The 22311-nt window shown below is 39.1% G+C and overlaps 2 protein-coding genes across 2 annotated transcripts in view; both read right to left on the bottom strand.

Annotated features, from left to right (window-relative positions):
- The window catches only part of cemip (cell migration inducing hyaluronidase 1), a 76431-nt gene extending 71379 nt beyond the window's left edge, over positions 1-5052 (bottom strand). Inside the window, exon 1 of the mRNA XM_088920562.1 lies at positions 4967-5052. The gene's annotated coding sequence lies outside the window, so the exon portion shown is untranslated. The remainder of the gene's footprint in view (positions 1-4966) is intronic.
- Positions 1-17736, bottom strand: part of LOC148831120 (cell surface hyaluronidase CEMIP2-like) — a 48046-nt gene extending 30310 nt beyond the window's left edge. The window contains exons 1-8 of the mRNA XM_088920006.1: positions 17541-17736; positions 15718-16213; positions 4967-5113; positions 4057-4193; positions 3308-3866; positions 2187-2356; positions 1595-1783; positions 171-340 (exon numbers count right to left, since the gene is read on the bottom strand). Of these exons, the coding sequence (XP_088776132.1) occupies positions 171-340; positions 1595-1783; positions 2187-2356; positions 3308-3866; positions 4057-4193; positions 4967-5113; positions 15718-16213; positions 17541-17736 (2064 nt within the window). The remainder of the gene's footprint in view (positions 1-170; positions 341-1594; positions 1784-2186; positions 2357-3307; positions 3867-4056; positions 4194-4966; positions 5114-15717; positions 16214-17540) is intronic.
- Between the last annotated feature and the right edge of the window lie 4575 nt (positions 17737-22311).

Here is a 22311-nt window from a genome sequence, read left to right as displayed (position 1 = left end):
AACACTTCTGAGCTTCTTGAAAATGCAGGTCTGTGATTAGATGTGGCCTTGAGACCTTTCAACAAATATTTAAGTAATAACTTGCTTCTTTTTTAATGTAGTGTTAATTACTTTTAATAGGAAACATGGTTATTTTATTGACAGCTACTCATTATTCACAGTACATTTACCTTAATATGTCCTCCAAACGTATCATAGTTAAAAATATCACAGTGATTTTCACCATAGCAGGAGCTTTCCATTTCACTTTTAACAATAATATTTCTGCTCAAGAGCCCAACTTCTGCCCTCATATCAATCCCATCTATGATTTCTCCCATGTGAAGATAATGAGGTTTCCCTGTCAAAACACATAACATATCACATTAGAGGCAACTCTTACGAAATGGCCATAATTTCTAACTGAACAGCATTCTCCATTGCTAGGGGATCTCCAGTACCTGATGCAAGCATACATCCTAGAAAAAGCATCTGTGAGAGGTTGTAGGGCTTATATTTGGTGAAAGAGGTTCATTAAATACTTATCCAGTTCAGGGTCACAACCCAGAGCCTATCCTGGAAAGCACTGGGCACTCAGGTATCCTACCCTGGATAGGATGCTAGTCCATTGCATGGGACACAAACACTGCACTCATGCTAGGGTCAATTTGACAAAAGCCAATTAACCTACCAGTATGTCTTGGACTGTGGGAGGAACCCAGAGCACCCAGTGGAAACCAATGCAAACATACGTAGAACATACAGTACAAACACCATGCAGATAGCACTCCGGGAAATGAACCCAGAGCCCCAGCGCTGCAAGGCAGCAAAGCTAACCACTGTACCACAGTGCTGCTTGGGGAAAGAGATATGCAAGTCATTGAACACAAAACCATAAGGACTGAGCAAAAGCTCTTCATCTTCAGTGATCAGATCCATTTACAGTAACTTCTCCCACTGAATGGCTTTGGCTGAGGGGGCACAGCTGGAACACATGATGGAGGTAAGAGAGACCTGCAGGCCACTGTCTTAGACAGCTGTGCCCAGGCAGTGATAAATGACACCAAGGGATGTACAGAAAACAATAAAGAAAGAGATGAAACACTTGAACATTTGACAGTTTTCATGTTCAGCTGCCAAACTGGGTTACAGCTGAGGTTCCCAGATCAATAATCCAGTTCTAGCTAGCAAAGATATGGAGTATCATTAATAATAATCTATCAATTAGATCAGATGTTTTCAACCCAGTTCTCAGAATCGTCACAATCGTCAGTGACTTAATCAGCATTTTAACTGGAACAATAATGTGTTCAAGCACACCATCTTAATCATTTTGTTTTCAGCTGAAAAAGTTATAAAAAGGCTTGGATGAGTCAGACTGTCAGCTTAATCACCCATAGCTGAGCCAGAAATAAGACACAGAAGAACAGGGTCAAACCTAAGAATTTACACCTTACATACTGTAAAGCTTTTTGACCTAAATACTGGAAGATAATAGGTTAGAGACTTCAGAAGGGAGGAATTTATGCATTAGAGGCTTTTCAAAAAATGAAATGGTGAACCTCAGTGTGCTGCAATCAGATTTAAAAGTAGTGAAAAGCAGGTAAATGCATACCATCAATTTTCACCTGGTTGGTTTTGCATTCTGGACAGGGAAGAAGACTGAACTCTTCTGCCTGGTGCATGGAATAATCTGTACTGGCAATCACTATTCTGTCCCCAGGTACCCAGCTTGTGACATCATCCACCAAGTCTACAACAATACCTTTCAGAGCTTCCACTTTAAACCCTATGTGAGGTGAACCTGAATAAAAGAAGTATAAATATAAAAGTGTTATTTAACACAAAGTCTCTCAGAAGTTTGTACAACTGGCCCTAACCTCTGCCAATTTACACGCACCATTTGAAACATTCAGCAGTACTGCCATCATGCTGCTTCCTTGAAGGCAGATAACTGTAACTCGGTGTTTGAGTTGTTGAAAATGACTCCATTTGTCATTGTCCCTTTCTCTTGCACAACTGATTCTTAGCTGTTTATCATCTGCACTGCTGTTTTCAGAGCAAATTAATTATTTAGATAAAACAACAAAGATCTTTATCTAATATAGCATGAAAAAAAAATACATAGCTTGATCTGATAAGTTCTCTGACAATTGCAGGCAAGCAAACATAAAAGGTCATATTCCAATAGAACAGGGACACTAAACCTTTTACCCATTCACTATAGGCAGTGACTGTGAAGCGAGTCCCATCATATGTCTGAAATTCTCTCCTAGCTATAGCAGCACCAGTGGTTCCACTCATTGTATAGGGCCTCCGGTTCTCTGTCGTTGAGAAAGGCCCCCCTCGAAGTGTACCTACTAGTGCCCAGGGCTGCCTAAGGGAAAAAAATGACATTCAGCACTCTCTGCATCTTTACTTCCCATGAAACACGTGTACAGGCTGGACAAAGTCATGGTCACCTCACTGATGAATGGCCTCTGCAAATATTGGATCAAGGCAGGCTGACCAGAAGGCTAGTGGGTTATTATTTCACCATGATCCCATCCAGCTCACTGACAGGCAGGCTCACAGGAGAACAGTAAACCCTGTGTTTTGGATTGTTAAATATATGCATGGCTTCCTGACTTCAGCTATACATCCTGGCAAATGAGATTGTCATTGTTTTTATAAGGGAGAAGTCTGGAACACTGCTGGCATAGGGCCATATTCTTGCACAAAAGAAACGTACCATTATTGCCGGAATCTAAAGGCAGGTGCATAATACAGTGCCAGCAAAGAAATGCACCAGCTCACAGAAGAGATCAAGAAAACAACCAGAAGGGAAGTATTTATTTTAGATCAGCCTGGAAGGTATTTGCAAAAATGTAGAAAACACACAAAATTACTTGAATTAATCAGGTTTTTACTCAGTAGGAGATAGCAAACCTCTCTTGTTTTTACATGATAAAATCTTCTTGTTAACTGTTTTCAATTTAAAAAGCCCTTGCACAGCTTTCTGTCTTATAAAGCCCTTGTCTATTATTCATTTTTGTGAGATAGTTTTTTTCTGCTTAAACAGCTAGGGATCCCTTCGCTTATTTCAGCTTTATAGCACACGGTGGGAAATGAAGCATGCATTTGAAGAAACCATTTTACTAACATGGAGCTGTCCATGGTAAAGTGAAAACAAGCCACATGAGTACACAAGACATAGACTACTTTTCTTATTATTTTGGATTCCAATAATCCAAATCTGATTTGAACTAAAAAAAATGCATCAGTAAATGCATGAGGTTACTGAATAGGTCAAATCACCAAGGAACAAAAGAGAAATTTTCAGCCTTACCTGTACCCGAGGTGCTTAATGAATTTGCTCCCCAAAACATCAAGGATGTATTCCCTGGCCTCAAGGGACAAGCTCTTGGCAGCAGAGTCTCCTACTGCCATGGCCAGAATCACTCCCGCAGGCTGGTTACTGAGGAACTCCTTCAGTCTTCTGCTTTCGTTCGCCATCATGTGAGTGTCGAAGCGCTCGGAGGACAGGACTTGACCTGTTCCATCATCCACCACCCTGACATTTATACCCCTGCTTCCCCAGTACCTCTCAAATTGATACGGGCCATGTTGCAGACCCATCGGGTGCAATGTTCTTGCCAATAAAGTCCATGAAAGAGGTTTTTTCCCATGCATCTCCAGTGTTCCACCCTTGTCAACTCCGATGAACTTCCCACCAAAGTTCTCAACAGCCAAGCCTTCTGTAGACATCCCGTACAGGGAAATAGTGGCAGAACCATTATAGGGACACTTTTCTGAACCAATGTGCAATATGCCACCATCCCTAATGAGAATGTACCTTGTTCTCAGAATGATACTGTCTTCTGGGTTGTCAGCAAACACCAGTACCCCTTAAATAAATAAACAAATGACCCGGTGTTTGAATTGATACCAGGAAATACATAAGCTGTATTGTTTCAGTGTAATATACTGTATTCAGACCTAGCCCCAGATGGCATGCAGACAGAACATTAAACGGGATTCAGATCTGTGCTTCATTTTTAAGAATAAGAATGCACAAACAAAACTGCCCAGACTTACCTCCACCCTCTATCACAATAGAGTGGACAGTGGCAGAAGATTCCAGTTTAAGGAATAAACCAGCTCCAATCACAACTTTCCTGCTTCCGTCATGCCCAGGGCGCCAACTCAGCAGATAAGGGTTCTTATCGGGGCATCTGTCTGAAACAAACTCCTCAATTAATAGTATACTGTGCTGTTCGGTGCTTGCATTGAATCAAATAGCAAAAAATATAAGGTAACATACAAACCTTCGGACATGCACTCTGAAGTTTTTCGCTCCACGTTGCTTGCAGGGCTTGCTGGCTGCTCTAGAGCCCTGCACTTGATGCCCCCGTAGCTTGGGGCAATCAGGCGCGCGCCTGTACTGTACCGGTTCAACGGCGCAAGAAAATGCCCCCCGGAAAACTGGAGGCAGGACTACATACGTGTTGAGTCACGATCGAACAAAATATTGCGTTTAAACAAAGTAGGAGGGGAACCTCAAAACTGTCCAAAACAATCACGCGAAACGTCAGTATTGAACAGTATTTTCAAAGCACAGTTGCGACCACAGAGTATTTCCTATTTGGAACTTGTCCCCGACACGTAAGATGTTGCCACGAAACCCCGAGCGAAACCTTAACCTCAGATTACCCTTCCACAGAAAAGTAACATTCTTTTTTTTAATCATTCATTCAGAATACTTGCAAACTTTAACCCATTCGACGGCGTATATGCATTTTGTTTGATGTAACAGTGATCATGAGAAGCCAGCGTGATTGCATCTATCGGTGTTTTACACGACTATACAGTAACAATACCATCAGTGACAGAACAGCCTGGATAGAAGGAGAGCAGTTTAGACAACCACGTTCACGTTAAGGCACACCTGGTAAATGAACCATTCTGCACTTACACACAAACACTTGCACCTCTCCCGCTTTCTTACCGAGACAGCGGAGCCTCCCTCCTGTACTGTCCAGAGCACCGACAAAATGTCACAATTCTTCTCTTCTTGTAAATACACCTGTGGCTCTGAGACCAAGAGCACACCGCTTGCCGGGGCGATGCGAGAAGATAGATGTTACTTGAGTTGCTTCAAATCCAAAAAAAAAAGGGACAAGGACTCCAATCAAACCTACGTCGACTTTTTAAAATACGTGTTGTCTTGTTCCGTTCTAGTTGCAATATAAAGAGACTGAGACTGGGAAGCTCTTTTTGTAAGGACTGAGAGCAGGTCCTCTTATTTATACTGATCTCCCCGCTCCAGGTTGGCACAGGGACAGACTCTGTTTACAACAGCCGGGAGAGAACCTCCTCCCCGCCGCGCGCCGATTGGCCAGCGGGGTGTTCCTCATACTGAGCATATTTCTGTCTTTACCCCTAATTTAGTGTAATAAGCACTTTGCCTTTACAAAGCTAAAAAGAGCGAATGTACAGAAAGGTGTAGAACGGTTGTAATGCAGAATAGCACAAAGTTGTTCATGAAGTGTAACCAGCTACCCACGAAATAACAAATACATCAAGACGGTGCCTTCTAACAAAAAATAGCTGAATACCTATGAACTAACGTGAACTAACGGTGAATTCCTACATGGACTTCAGTGCTGTTTATCACTTACAAGGTTTGCAATTTACTGACATCTCTACGACAGCTACGTATCTTCACGGTTTAGTAAAAATCTGCTAACATGAAATATATACAATTAAAGTCAGAATTGTGTTCATCTTTACAACCCCAAAAATCGCTGATTACCAAGTTTTTCTTTTGGTTTGAAAAACACAGGGTTTTTTTAATTGCAAAGAATATATTACGGGTTTTAGTATTCAAGTGTTTGCCTGATCACTGAAGACGCGGGGAACATTACGCTATAGTTACTTATCAACAGAGTATAGAGCTATCCCAATTGATTCAAGTTCATTATTGCTCTGAATCTAAAGCTGAAATTTACCACAGTACTGAATACAGCTGTATATCGGACCTTGATACGCTACTGATCCTTGATTTTAATAATTATATGTTGCCCCTTGTGTAAAAATACCTATTATCTTTTTATTTTTCGCGAATCCTGATATATAAATCACATACTGTTAAAAGTCCAAACGTACAACAACTGACAGGAAAATCCTGAAACGCGTTTTTATTCGATCGGATTCGGTATATTGGCTCTGTGTGTCTTGAAAACAGAATTGCAGTGTTTGAAAGTTCAAACGTTCATAAAATATCAAAGACAGCTTTTATGATTGTCGTTATTCTTAATTCTTTCTTTGAACGTCAATGTGCTAATCTCATATTACTCACTTAGGTCTTCCGGTTCTGACAAATTAGGATTCTTTTTATTGTTAATTTGCTGAGAAGGTAACACGCATGTTAGTTCGTTTCTCAGTCCAGGTAATTTTCCTTCAATTCATCAAGGAAAGAAAGGTAGTCTTTCCAGTTCTGAGTCAGCACCTGTTTCTCATGAACAGGCTGGAATACAGAAGTCTTACAGGTTATGACATTTTATTCGGCGATTAAAATGGTCGCTATGGAATATGACTGTAGCTCATATCAGATTAGCTGTAAATTTCCACATGAAACTGTACAATAGAATCACAAACCGATTTTTATCATTGTTTTTAATATAGTGAAACGGACGTTCTCTGAATCCGCTCTAGTGCATCTGAGTCAATCTTCTGAAAATGATTTAAAAAGAAATAATTGTAAAAATATGTTTAAATAAGTTTGGTTTCAAATATTATATAGAAGATAGTTTTACGACATGGTACAACTACAGAATGTACTGTACAGTAATTTAAAATACAAATAAGGCTAAAATTCCAGTTATGACCCATAGAGGCCGCCCTTATCATTAATGTAGATCCGACGAGGACCTTGAGCGTGTTGGCTTATTTAAACAGGACAGGGTGAGGGAGCCGGTAAGAAGTAATCATGGTGGTTTAAATTGGTAGATTGTTTAGTGACGCAATGACATTCCATAGCACAGTGATACTGCCTTACATTCAAGACAGATGTACACAGATTGCATTATAAGTGAGATGTTCCGAACGTTTTATTCTTTAATTGAAACTTCAAACTGCATTGGAAGGTCATCATGCAATGCTTTTAGCTCTGATTCAGTAGAGGGTACAATATTCATATTTGTGCTGATGGCGAGAATGTGTGGTAAGGAGGTGACTTTTTTAGGGATAGCTAACTGAATCCTGTGAGCCCTGTGGGCAAAGGATGTAGTCATTGTATACCATAATAAAGTGCAGTAAGTGCATTATAACATTGTCAAAACAAAAGGAGGGACAGCACTATACTGTACTGTATATCAAAAAGAGGTTTCATGCTCTGGAACTTAACCTAGAGCAGCCAAGGGTTTTCAAATTCATGTGTGTCAGACACATACACAAAAAACCTTCACAGGGCACAGTGTGAGGAGTATGTTATAGACCACCACATTCAGTTTCTGTTTATGCAGTCCTATATATTAGAAATCAGAAGTGCGTGTGTATAGGAAAATGTTGTTATAATGGGAGATTTCATTTTTCTTAGATATATTGGGGGAGTAATCATTAGGGATGTCACAAAACGAAGCTGTGCTAGCAGACGTGACTGCTGTCTTACTCAGCTTGTCAGAGCAGTTCCTAGAGGGATTGCTTCTATTGAGAGGGGATTTTCCAATAAGCAATACAGAGTGAGGACAACAGGCCAGAGAACCTGTGGTATGCTTTACTACTGTTTACAATTTCATTGTATGACTCTAAAGGAATCAAACTGTTAAAAAGAATTTAAAAGTCACAGGATAGATGTGGAATCAGTGGAGAATGGATGGCAACACTTTAAGGGTATTCAATGTCAAATACAGAACAGTTTTGTTCCAAGAGTAAGAAAATCAAAGGCTAGAGTGCAGTGGCCTAAATGGTTTAATAAATAAATTAGGAAAATAATATACAGAAGAGAGAGAAAAGAGAAACAAGGAAAAGGGGGAAAAATCATGGCATTATTTTAAAAGAACAGTCTTCAGTTAAAGAACTGGAGGACAAGAAATTGCAAAAACAGGTCAAAAGGATAAGGTGAAGGCCAAGAACATACAGTATAATGAAGTTTTTTCAGAATTAGAAAACATCTGTAAAGGAGATCTGTAAAAGAGATAACAATGGGTAACCTCTACATGATGAAAAGATGAAGGCTAATGTGTTAAATAAATGTTTCACTCAAATATATGCCAGGGAAGACAATATGGCCCAGACTGAACAAAGACAAAGTCCTGTATTAGATTCCATTGGCAAAAAAGTGGAAGACACACATGTACTAGGAGCACTTAAGATTAACCAGTCCTGATGGCCTGATGGTATTCTAGAAATTGTATTTAAGGAAAAAAGAGATGTTATTCATAAGGAACAAGTAATAGGTTTATTCCATGCTGAAAAGAGAAGAAAGAAAACAAAGTTTCTTCTGTGGAGCCTTCTTCAGGTGTGAGCTGATGTTATTCATAGACCAATAACAGAAATCAGGCGGCATGATGAAGACAAGGATAATTGACTAGAGAATCTAGATTCGTGTACAGCAAGTAAACCAGTTGTGCTTTCAGATGATAAGAAAATAGAGGATTAACAAACACAAGAGAAGTAAATGGCTAATGGAGCAAAGCCTTCTCCATGTAGCCCCATGAGTCCCTTCTGATCAGAATTCAGTACAGCCGCAAGAGATGTATCTTTTGAGTGTAATCTTAGCTCAAGGATAAAAACTGTGCTTCTTAAATAAAAAAAATAATGACAGCACAAATTAGAATCGATTTTGCTTGACTAGGCACATCACCTGGAATAGATGATCACCTAAGAGAAGCTTTGGAATCTGAGTTTGTCTATTATAAAATATTTCAGTAGCTGGAAAATTAATATATCACATGGAATACACATACATTTCCACTAATCTAATGTATGCAACCTAGAGCTGAGGTCTACACATTCTATGTATTACTGAAATGCAGATTTTTCTGTACCATAAACCATAGCATCATTTGTTTAATCATTCAAAAAATTAGGCTATTAACAGTTGTTTCTGCGTTTGCCTGAAAGGGCAAGAGATGATGTTGTACAGAAATTGAATCTGATACATTCATAATACTGTCCACTATTCCTTCAGAGAAGCAATTCCTTTAGCAATTCCTTCAATTCAATGGCTGATGTGTTCTCAAGCAGTAGCCTGAGGTCGTTTGTGTGATTGGTAATTATGTGGTTGAAAAACCCAACAGTGATGAGGTAATTCTTTCAGCTTATCATCTTGGCTGTGGGAGTCAACCCCTCAAGTTCTGTATTAATTTCTGATTTTATTAAATCCCATAGCTTTATAACCTAACATAACTAATTAAGTGGGTAAGATATAAAGTCACGTCTGAATCAGGTGCTAATTGAAAGGTGCCTGCAGGGACCCAACAAAATAAAGATTTGAGCCTCCTCCACTTTTTGATGAGATAAGGGGGTGGTCAGCAGTTGAGTCTGAGCTGAACTTCTAGCTGCCCTAAGAGCTGAAACTTTGAGGGCACCAGAAGTAAGACATTCCTGTAGTCATCTTGTCCACTTGCTGTATATCACCAGAGCTTTTCCTGAGACTTTACTGGCAGGTGTTTAAATAACAAGGTAGATCTTGGGGGCTGAGGCTGGAAGGCTCCACCCTACATAAAGATCAGAAACATGAGTTTGGTCTTCCCCATACAGGTGTGTGGAAACAACTCATTCCACAATCTAAGGAAATATGTGAGGACCTCAGAAAATGAGATATTGATGCTCATCAGCCTGGAAAATGTCACGAAAACATTTCTAGGAATTTGGAAATTCATCATTCCACTGTAAGACAATTGGTCATCAGCCTGGAAAATGTTACAAAACCATTTCTAGAGATTTGGAGCTTCACCATTCTACTGTGGGACAGATAGTGTCACGATCGCTACTCCCCCTCTTAAGGGCGCTCCAGCCCTTCCTCGTTTTCCCCCATTGTTTCCCCCTCTTTAGTTCCACCTTTAAAGCCAGACGCAGGCGTTTGCCCGAGGCTTCTCATTGAATCCTGCTTCGTGAGAGCCCGGGGTCCTGCCGCGTCTGGCTCCGTTATGGTTTTAGTTTCCTGTTCCTGATTCCCTGCCCTGCCGGTCCCGACCCGGTTCTGGTTTTAACTACGGATGGATCCCCTGGTCTTGGTCTCTACCTCCCGTTTTGGATTCCCCCTCTGGATATACCCTTGGATTGTTCGCCTTGGATTCACTCCCCCTGGACACCTGCATTCCTCGGACATGCCCCCCCCCTCCCGTCTCCTGACCCTTCTCCTGCATGACTATTTTCCCTATTGTATCCTCACAATTCTGGATCGTGTCGTCCACATAGGGCCCGGAAAGAACTGTTCGTGACAGATAGACTACAAATGGAGGAAGTTCAAGACCACAGGGCTCTACATAGAACGATTCTCCTACCAAAATCTCTCTACAAACAAACCAGAAAATCATCAAGGAAGTTAGAAAAAACCACAGGGTAACATCCAGGGAACTGCAGGCCACTCTTGTATAATGTGACTGTTTGTGACTCACATATCAAAAAAAGACTGAAATAGAATGATGTTTATGGAAGGATAACAAGGAGAAAGTCACTGTTCTCCAGAAAGAACATTGCTATCTGTCTAACATTTGCAAAAGAGCACGCAGGTGATCCACAATGCTTTTTTTCTGGACAGAGTCAAAAGCAGAACTCTTTGGTTTCAATGAGAAACACGATGTTTCGCAATAACAAAACACTGCTTTCAGACTGAAGAACATATCCCTACCCTCAAGCATAGTGGTACAAGTGTGCTTGTTTGGGGCTGCTTAGCTGGAAGCCTTGATATCATTGATACAGCCATGAGTTCTGTATTGTATCAGAAGATTCTAGAAGAGAATCTCAGGCCATCCATCCGTGACCTGAAGCTGAAATGAAAGAGGGCCTTGCAGTAAGACAATGATCCTAAATATACAGGCAGATCTACAAAAGAATGGCTGCAGAAGAAGAAAATCCCCATTTCTTAATAGCCTAGTCAAAGTCTGGACCTAACCCCCATCGAAATGCTGTGGCAGGCCCTGAAGAGAGCTGTCAATGCAAGGTGGTACTCAAATGTAACAGAGCTGAAGGAGTTCTGTAAGCAGGAAAGGGCTGAAATTCCTCAAAACCGATATCAGAGACTGATCAACAGCTACAGGAAAGTTTCAGTTACAGTCAATGCTGCTCAACAGGGTGCCACCAGATACTGAATCCAAAGGTTTACAAACATGGATACTGAATGTTCCATCATTTGAAGATATATATAAATGTTGAAACTGTGTCATGGTTTGTGTCATTTGTTTCATCAGGTTAAATTTATCTATTATTAGGATTTAGATAAGATCTCATAACATTTCAGGTTTCAAATGTGAAAATCCTAAGTGATTCAGAAACCTTTTCTCCACACCGTAACCTAAAGAATACCTCAAGTATTAAAAACAATGAATGGCACGAACGTGCCCTATTTCTGGATCTGGATGCAGATCTAGATCCTAAAGTAACAATTCTGGCGTACTTCAAGCCGTTTCAATAAAGTACTGCAATGCCTAAGCTAAACTCCCCTTTGTGTTTTAAGAGGATTTGCCCATTATAATTCTGTACAGAATAAAATACGAACAGTCACCCATGAGAGGAGACCATTTGGCACATGTAGCCTGTGTGGTAGTTAGTATCTTATTGATCTGAGGATCTCAGCCATTTCAGTCATCTTGCCATTTCTTAATGAAAGCCAGGGTTTTGGTTTCAACAACATGACTGGGTAGCTTGTTTCACACTCCCACAACTGTTTGCATAAAGATGTGCCAAATGCAGCTCTTGGTTAGAAATGCACTTCCATGTAGTTTCATCTGTCTTTGTATTAAAATCCATGTATTAAAAACAGATACAGTAGCTCATGCTTCAAAGAATGTAGGTGTCTTAAGCTTTGTTCGTCTCTGTCTAGCCCGTGCAAATTTGTATGCGACCTACCTGCCATAATTTCATTTATTATCTACTTGTTGTGTCTGGTCACTTGGTCTGCTGGGGCATATGCCAGGTTTTAGACAATCCCTGACAGTCCTGATTAGTTTCTTTGCACCAGGAGCACTGCTGGTGTGTTTATTGGCATCCTATTTCATCTCACCTGCCAGACTGTCTTTTTACATGCCTGGCAGTTTCAGGCTAAGACAGCCTCTTAATCAATTCACTTTGTAGAACTGGAACTCAGTTAAAGGCAAGTAGAAGTGTTTTCTCTTCTCATTATGGAAACATATTTTAATGTATTTCCTTATTTTTAAGCTCCTAAATAGGACACGTCGTGTGTTGGAATTTTTCTGCACTGCATTATAGTTTTCCTTTCGAGTTTCACATTCACTCAAAAGACAACGCTGCCAACAAAAGCCTCCAGCCCCAAACATAAAACACAGGTAATGTTCACAGCCTGCTGAAGCCGCAGGCTGTGCCTTTATGCAACAGTAGCCTGGGCTACCTGTGTGTAATTTAACAAGTTATCGTGCAAGGTAACCAAGGATAGCAAGGTAACCTAACAGCACAAAGGTCAGAGGCAATCTGGCATGATACACCACTTAAGTCATGGATCTTCTTAAAAAAGTGTAAGGTGAAGCCAGTGCAGGTTGTAGCTAATATGCATTTAACAACAATAACAGCAAACAATAATGTATTTATGAAAATCAGAAATGAAACAGATAGAAAAGGACAGTGAACTGATCTGAGGACTATGAGATTATTTACCAAAGTGCTTACATCTGGAATTAGCATTGTTTTTCCTGGAACTGGACTGCCCCAGCAGAAATGCTGGCCTTTGCTTCTATTGGCTGGGACAGACAGGTAAACATCTTCCTTTCTCCATTCTCAAAGAAAGTATATTTATATTCCCTTTGCTTATTTATCCAAATTCCAGTTCTATTTGGACAAATGGTATGAATTTGTGCCAGTGTGAGAAAGACTGTTACAAAAATGTGCTTTAGTTGTTATGTAAAACATTTCTATATTGAAAAAATAAAAAGTTTAATAATTTGAATTAAAAAAAAGCTAATGACGTGAATTTCATGGGCAATTTCAGTCATTTTGATTCAGTTGCACCTGCTGTTTAGAATGACAGAGAAGTTTCCAAATCCAAATTCATTCATACCCTTTATGAACTGTGCCTAAAAGTTCATTTGTCAAGGCAAACTAGGTAGAATCAATATTATTTCATAGAAAAACACATCTAAATCTGAAGATTTGAATGATTTTCAATATGGTTTGTAAAAATAAATCATCTGTCAAAACTAGTTCTATTTCTAATATCATGATCAACTTTATGAATACTCTGGCAATCAGTATTTGCAAACTCTCCCGTAGCTCTGATAACCTTGAAGAGGAGCTCCCTGTTACTGTCTAATGGGTTCTTCAACTAATCATGAGGAACAATCAATCATGTCTCCTTACAGAACATGTCTACCTTCATCAAGTTGCAAAGTTTGCACGTTATCTATAATCTTTATCTTAAATTTGTATTCTGCTTTCTTCACATCAGACCATAAATGTTCTGTGCTAGACAGTCTAGATCATTAACTTTCAAGTACCTTCAACTTTTGTGTCACTGAGCTTGATGCATGCAGTAGAAAAGGTATCTGTTTATGGCAAAAATATTCTAGTAAACTGTTCCTCAATTCTAAGAAGGACACCAATAACATGGAAAGGATGACATTCATATTTTTGGTCCCGCTGAGTTATTCGCTCAAACCAATTTTTGTCCACTCAATTGGGTATAACTTTCTTATATCGCCTTCTTGTCTAGATAAAACATCTAGATTATGGAAACCTTAGTCAAAACTGGGATGTCATATGGATTTCTTTAGCCAACACCAGAGTTATTGAGGTGAATAATCTTTTACCTTAGATCTTCAGACAGATTACTGTAGTTCTCTGACAGTTCCCCCAAGATGACACAGTAGTGAAATATTCTGCTTCTGTGTTCATCCTCCTTTTAATACCCAGTGGCAATACAGATAAATTCCAGAAGTTTCTATAAATTTTCTGAGGCTTTGTGAAACTATCAGAAGACTAAAAACATTAGAGGATTAGTTTTACGGCATTTATTTTGAACACTTACAGTGTACAAATAAAACTGAACACTGAAATACAGTGCCTTGCAGAAATATTCAGACTGCTTCTGTGGTATCCTATTTTGTGAGATAACAGGATGATCCATACATTTTTGTAAAGTTAATATATTCAAAACCTGAATGCTCAAACTAGACATCCAAGCGTAAAAAAAATATCCTTACTTATCACTTCAGTAAAGTGTCAGCAAAACCTAAGAGAAAAAACTGAAATGTGTTGATAGTATAAGTATGCAGACCTATTAACTTAACATTTGTTAGAAGCATCTCTGGCAGCAATAACAGCTTTTTGGGTAATAAATAAATAATAAATAAAAGTCTTTTTGGGTACCAACTTTGCACACTGACTTGGTTCAATTTTTTACCAATTACTGGTGGTAAAAATGTGCTCAAGCTCTCTCAGGTTGTTTCAGGATCACTTACAAACAGCAGGTTTAAAGTGTTTCCATAGAATAGAATTCAAGTCAGGATTTTGAGCCACTCATGGACATTGTCCTCAGTGTTGCTTTGGCCATGTGTTTTGGGTCATTCTCCAGCTGAAAACTGAAATTTCGTCCCAGTTTTATTTCTTTTACAGACTCAAGGCTTTCCTCTAAAATTTTGCCTATATTTTGCTCCATTTCCCTCATTCCCTGCTGATGAGAAGCCACCCCATAACATAATGCTGTTTTATGAACCACCTTGGTATTCATGGTTGACTCTGAAATGGGGTACCTGACACTGGTCCTTACAAATCATGTGAACCACTATTAATGCACACAGACAGGTGGCACTCAAGCAATTGTGTGACACATTAAGGATATTTTGTGCACCTTAATGCATTTAACCAAGCCACAGGGTTTGACTAAGGCATTTTTATCATATTAATTATTTACTTCTTTTTTCTTTGAATGTGTGGAGTAAGTTGTATATATAAAATATTAATTTCTACTTCAAAGTGTCATGACAGCGACACAGTGTTGCAGTGGTTAGTATTGCTGCCTCGCAGCATTGGGGTCTTGGGTTTAATTCCTGCAGAGCTATCTATGTGGAACTCGTACAGTTTGTTCTCCCCATGGTCCTGTGGGTTTCCTCTGGGTGCTCTGGTTTCCCTCCACAGTCCAAAGACATCGTGGTAGGTTAATTGGCTTCTGCACAAACTGGCCCTGGTTTGAACGTGTTTGTGTCTGTGTGTGCCCTGCGCTGGACAGGCATCATAATCAGGGAGTACCCCACCATCTGCCCATTGTTTGCCTGGAAAACTCTTGCTGCCCTTCAACCCTGAACTTGATGAAGTGGTTTGAAAATGGATGGATGAAAGTGTCGTGACTGCCAGTTTTAAAGCAACAAAAAGTGAAAAATGAGCAAGGGTCTGAATACCTTAGCGAGGCACTGGGTGTGTAATTATTTTCAAACTATTAATTTTCTTACATTTTTATCACAAATATTTGATTCATAAATATTGGAATATCTTGATGTATACCTGCGGTGTCTTTGCTTATTCTATTTGAATACAGTTAATGAAGGGTGTGGATAAATGTGTAGCATTTCTCAGACAGATAGGTACCTACCATCGTTTTTGAAGATTGGCCTCAAGGAGGGCTTGTATGGGCTTTGAATGAGTTGTTTCTGCAGAGCGGGAAACACTTCAGCCTGTTGGGCTGCAGTCCCCCTGCCTCCTTCCCTCAGGAAGAACAAGGCCTGCTGAAAAAGCCAGGGCTTGTCAGCCAGCGGAGCAAGTTTCAGAGGGTTAACCGGATTGTGGTGTGCAGAGAGCAGCTCCTCACAGCTCGATGGGGGCAGCAGATCCAGAGCCAGAGTTTTTCTGAAAGCTTTGGCCAACATGTATTGTTGTGTCAGGCGCAAGAGGGACTCACAGGACGCGTTTGTTTTCTTTTCCCTTTCCATGCCTCTGTTAGCACCGAAGATAGTTCCTTCCTTGCCCTGGCGGAGGTTGTTGTTCTGCTCCGTCTCTCTCCTTTGGAGCTCATGGCTGGCTGACCTCTGGCTGTGCCTCAACACTGAGCCACTGGATTCAATATCCCAGTCATCTTCCCCTACAACTAGAATTACAAGACCCACCTCAACAGAGGAAAACACACGCTGGTGTTATAAGCAAGAGCATGCCATTTTTTAAAATCATACTTGCAATTAAAATCTGTTTGACAATATATTAATATTATGAAGGGCACAAAGAATGGGGAAAAAAACTGTCATTCAAAACTCTACAGTTATTTAAAATCAGGTTTAACTTTGACTGATATTGCTCAAGACTTCCATGGTACTGCTACAGCATAGCACAAAAGCTGTATTACCAGCAATGCTCATATTAGGATTGCAGAGTCATCACCACTGACTTACTGAGAGCCCAGTGAATGATCAATTCATTTCTAAAATTATTATTGACACTTCAAATCCACAAATGGGCTATAGGCTATCAAATAAAAAAAAAGAATACCTTTTAAGTCCAATACACATAATATCTCTACAGTTTCAAATTGTACAACACATGTAGCACACTTCACTACTAACTGTGTTTTTCAAAACTACATATTATTATACATATAATACATAAATATTATACATATATTTGTAATGAATTTTGAATTTTGTTTATGAAGCACTGCATGGATTGGAGCTTAGTGAAACAGCCAGAGAGCTCTTGGGTCCTGGGTTCAATTTGGGGCTGGGACACCTTATGTGTGGAATTTGCGTGTTCTTACTCAAAGGGCTGTCCTTCCATGCAACATATATGTAACCTAGCATATGGCTGGGTGAAGTGGTGTCTCTAAATTGTCCTTGTGTACTGTCTCGTCCAGGGTGTAGACCTCTGGGATGAGCTCTGGGCTCCCACAGCTCGTATCAGGCATAAGTACCTTTCTGGAAATGGACGTCTGTTAAACTACATTTATTAGTGGCGTGTGATTCGATACGAGCTTTGCAAGAATTACTGTATGAGTTCATTGAAAACTCATTCATCCTAACACACTAGTTTCGAGAATTAACCTAAGTTCAGACAAAAGGGTGCTAGTACGTTTGTCTATATATACAGATAGTACAATAGGATTAATTAATATTCAAGAATCTATAAGATGATGTTAATAAACACATATAGTGAACAGCATTTTGTTCAAAACAGGATGCCTGTACTTCAAACTTTGACTATATTTATTTCTTTGCTTTGGAATAATAAGCTACTAATCATACAGTACAAAGAAAGAATAACTTAATTCATGCAGAAAGTGTGACCGCAACAGGATTACTACAGTCATAGCTTCTCTTGAAGTTCATGTTTCACTTCGGATTCTAAGTTTTCAGTGTAAAAACAAACCCTTGGTCATTTTTCTGTGAATCTCGTGTTGGTGTTATTGCCGAAAGAGTCTTACCAACCTGAAGGAATTTCAGCCTGGGATCCCTGCCAGCTCACTGAGCAGAGAATGAGAACTGTGCAGATCAGAGCTCTGGGAGCACCTGGGGTTTTACACACAAGGGTCTTCTTATTCTTCTGAGAGCGCTCTGACTTCCACAGGCCGCACGGAGAGCAGAGGTCACTGTGGGGAGAAGCGACTGGATCCAGAATTCCCATCTTTTTAGGCTTCAGGGACGCATCACAAGAACTCCTTCAGCAAGGCAGAATGGCAAACCTGCTGGGCAAGGGGAGGAAATGGAAGATTACTCTAAATGTGTCTCTGATTCTAAAATTGGAAAAAAAACAATGAGAGTTTAAATTATACAAGAACACAAGTTACACATATATTCAAAGCACATCGAAAAATGCAGTGTTTTACATGTGAGAAATCCATCACTGAGTTATTCACATTTGCAGAATAAAATTTTCCACTATTTTATGCTTTATTTATTTTGGAACTGCTCAGAGAGGGAACAGACTGTTCTACACAGTATATGGTAACATTTTAGATTAAGTTGTATGAATAAGGGCTGAATTGATATTCCATTAAAGATCAATTTACTATAAACTGAGGTTGTTCAGAATATTTATTAAGCATCCATAGATACACATACTAATCTTAACAGAACCTCCACTACTGTGGATCTTTATTAATATTCTACAGAACCTTAATATAAATTGACCATTAATAGTACATTTATTCAACCTTTATTTATATAACTTGATCAAAACTGAGGCACATAATTTTGGATGGTATAAAATATAATCTTAAAATGACAGAAAACAGGGCCAACAGGAAAAACTCTTCAGATACACAGAGCCTGTTTCATCTTTATAATATTAAAAAAAACATTTTTGCAGCATTCAAGTGATGTAGCATTGCTGTTTACTTACACTGTAAGTAAAGGCAAGAAAAATCCCAGTCTCTGGGCTAGGCAATTAGTTAAGGTTTCCAAGGAATTACTGTTATAGCACAGCACTAAGTTGTATTAGCTGTATAAACTAATACTAGCATTGCAGAATCATTACCACTGACTTACTTTGAACCCAATGAATATATATACATCAAAAAACCTCCATCAACAGTGTTTGAACTTCATTCCTGAAAGGGGGAAATAAAACTCAAAAACATTTGATAACCTTTTAGCTCTAATACAAATCATGATTTAAATTGGAGACCTGTGTATTTTTGTAATGTAGTTTCCTTTTATATTAAAATAGAAGAGCAGCACTAAATGTGCATTTATAGTTCCTTTCAATACAGTGTGATCTACCATGAAATCCACAGCTTTTACAACTGTGCAAAACACTGTGCTTGTACTGTGATTCAAGGCCTGTATTAATTCACTAGGTCACAGGGTGGAAGGGTCACTCAGGTGCTTGAGGACAAGCTATGCTAAGCAGTTCTAGGCAGGTGAGGATGATGCACATTCATGATTCAGGATTCTCTCCTCCCTATGAAATGGCATGAGGAGTGTGGAAAGAGTTTTGAGTATTTAGACTCAGAATGCAATGAAAGAGGCTTCTCAGAGTCCTGCACATGGGAGAAAGAAGGAAAATGAGATGGTCCTTTATACACTCCGGGGGCTGAATGACTCAGGTATATTATTATAATTTCAGCACTTCCTTGTAGTTTCCCAGGATCCTTGGATCCTTGGCCTCCAGAGCAAAGGCACCTGAAAAAATCCAGCTGTTGCTGTTGAAAACTCTGTGTGTGAAGATGAATCCATTACGGATTATCAGAATAGGCTTCCATAATCTTTGCAAAGAATTCAAATTCTGTGTCTCAAACCTGATGCAAGTGAAAAAGAAAAGGAGTACCAGAGAGTATTTTAACACAAAGTCAAAAAGTCAAGAGGAAGTTTTGTGAATACATTTAGTAAAACAAACTGCAGTGTTTACTTTTATGAATTATTCTGTGGGAATTTATAAAACTATAAAGTATCAATTTCTTTTTTTCATTTTGATAAAGATACAGTGTTGTACAACTACTAGTAGAAAGTAGAAAATGAAGAGTAAGTGCTGAGGTGTATGTGCAAAAAAAAAACAAGTATTTACAGTGTTTATCTGTAACTGATTTACAGTAATTAAATGTTTTAAACAAAGTTCTACATTTCCAGCAAAGCTATGCGTTTAGTTCAAGTTACAATAAATAAATTAATCATTTCACGTTTTATCCTCTTAAATCTGTTTATTTCTTTCTTTTACACAAAAATGCGGTTGTGCTTTTATGATTTGATTATGCAAAGAAGCCATTTTAAACCTCACACGTAACCTAGCACTTCCGCTTGTGTGAATGGCTGGGGGCATAAAAAGTGCACTCCACACATCATTACAACATACCAAAGTTTTAAAGTAGTTGCTGGAAAAAAAGGTTAAATAAAATATAAAGTGCCGAAACAATAATCTTACACTTTCCTCCAACCTGAGCTGAAAGAAACCAATTCCAGTTGAAATCTGAATATGCATGCATGTCACCTCTCATCAGCATTCACAGCAGTTTTAAAAAGAGAACAGGATTAATTTATCCATGACACAGGAGTGGTCATACTCACCTTTTGCCTCTGTAAAATGTGAAGAAGGCGCAACAATTGAATTGCATATTTATCAAGCGCGTTCCTCCTCTTGCTCAAAACCTAGGCTGTACCCTTGCTCACATTTCAGATTTTTTTTTTCCATTAAAACTCGTGACATCTCATGCAGTGCCTGCCAAATCAAATCGCACTGAGTTTAATGAACTCCCAAACCACTGGTAAACCTTAGAGTGAAGCACACAGGAGCTCACTCCTGTTTTCCCTGCATCCCTAATTTTTCTCCTATGGGTCCTGTAACTAGACAGAGTCAGAGAAAGGTCTGAGTTCCCCTGGCAATTCTTCAAGCGAGGTATGTCCCTCCTCCTGAAAGGCAATTCCCGTCTGGGATAATGACTGTATTTAAATCCATGTGGAACATATTCTAAGAGCAGAAGGAATTTGTGGTTTGCAGTAAAGTCTTTTTTTCACCTCTCGCATTAATACATTATTTTTTCAACCAGAAAAGCATTAGATTTTAAAAACACATAAACTGCAGCATTCAATAGTCTCCAATAGCCAACCAATTGTTTTGCCAGGAAAAACTCTTAAGACATTAAGTCTACATATATGAAAAATGCAAGTTCTTGCACAGCCAAATTAATTTTTAAAGCCATTTACATTCAGCAGCAGGTTACTTACCCAATGCCAGCTCTTTCAGATGCAGAGCAGGAAATCACAGTGGCTCTATTTATAAAACTGGCTTTAACAGTTGAGCTTTTCAGCTTCAAGATCCTGATGATCATGTAGCCTCAGTTATCCAATGGGCCCTGAAAACCCAAACCCAAATACTATACTAAGAGCTCTAAATATAGATTTAAAGAAAGCAGAGAAGCTTTAATTCAGCTCTGCAGGCACACATTCTCTAACTTGCACAGAGAAATGCACTTCAGAAACACTAATCTACTGCAATCCGTCATCTCCATAAAACAAATGCATGGGCAAAGATTACATTACTTCCATTAATCTGCAACTAATCTAAGGACCTCTACAGTTTAAAAAAAATTGCTGTACATTATCTCAATCATCTCACTGATGTTGATGGGATAGTTTCTTATTTGATTTGTTTGTTTCAGGTTTCTATAGTGGGTTCACCAGAAATTAAATAATGAATGTTTACTATGAGCAGATTTACATTTAAAAAAAATACAATGTTAAAAATAATCTATTTGAAACATTAACCCAAATATTTTTTCTTCAAAATATCACTTCAGAAAGCCAGGTTTTATTTCCATATACTCACATACACTCAAGTATGCTTAGATCTTTGCTGAACATCTTTATGATATCCTCTATCTGGATTTAGGTGTAAAGATCTAACAAATTTAAAAGACCAATTCAATAAAATGGAATAATAAAATAAAAGAGGATTATATTTAACTGTATTAGAGGTTTTTCCACAGCAATAAGACAACTTCAGATTTGTTCATTTTTCTTTGAGAGCAGAAAACAAGAAGCATACAGTATGATGAAATACACAAAATAGCAGCAGGAACACCTGAGGTCTGCATATGCAGTAAATAAATCTGTCATCTCAAGCCTGCCTGTGTCCAAAATGATGCCGTATTGATTCATTGGGAAATCTTGTTTGAATTGTGCATAGTCTTGCTTCAAAATAATCAGTTATATAGCATAAAGCACTTTTAAACATAGCATCTCAAAGGAGAAGAGATAACAGAATTAGAACAATAAGAAACAAGCGTTTAGAAAGCAGTATACATAGGGGCATACACGGACATCAATTAAATGAAGAAGGTTTTCAGTCTGGGTTTGAAAGTGCTCAGGGAGGGTGATTCTCGATATCTTTGATGATAGAAGTCCAGAGCTCTGGGGTGCAGCAAAAGAAGGCCCCGTCACCCATAGTACTGTATGTGGAGGAGCTTGGGAGACAAACAGTAGACCAGAGCCAGAAGAACGAAGGTTGTAAGGTGGCGAGCAGGATGAAAGTAAATCAGAAAGGTACTGAGGTGCCAGGCCATGGAGAGCCTTGTAGGTGTGCATGAGTATATTTAAGGCAACTTTAAACCTCATAGGAAGCCAGCGCAAGGAGTCCAGGACAGAAGTAATGTGATCACTTGCACGTGACCAAATTGGGATTTTGGCTGCCGAAATCTGGTCATACTGAAGTTTGTTTAGAGTGGATTTAGTTACCCCAGCTACTTGGGCACTTCAGTTATCAATT

Source organism: Atractosteus spatula, chromosome 7, assembly GCF_055471065.1.
Source record: "Atractosteus spatula isolate fAtrSpa1 chromosome 7, fAtrSpa1.hap1, whole genome shotgun sequence".
Classification (NCBI taxonomy): Eukaryota; Metazoa; Chordata; class Actinopteri; order Semionotiformes; family Lepisosteidae; genus Atractosteus; species Atractosteus spatula.
The sequence above is the reverse complement of the archived record's forward strand: the minus strand, read 5'-3'. Positions and strand labels throughout refer to the sequence as shown.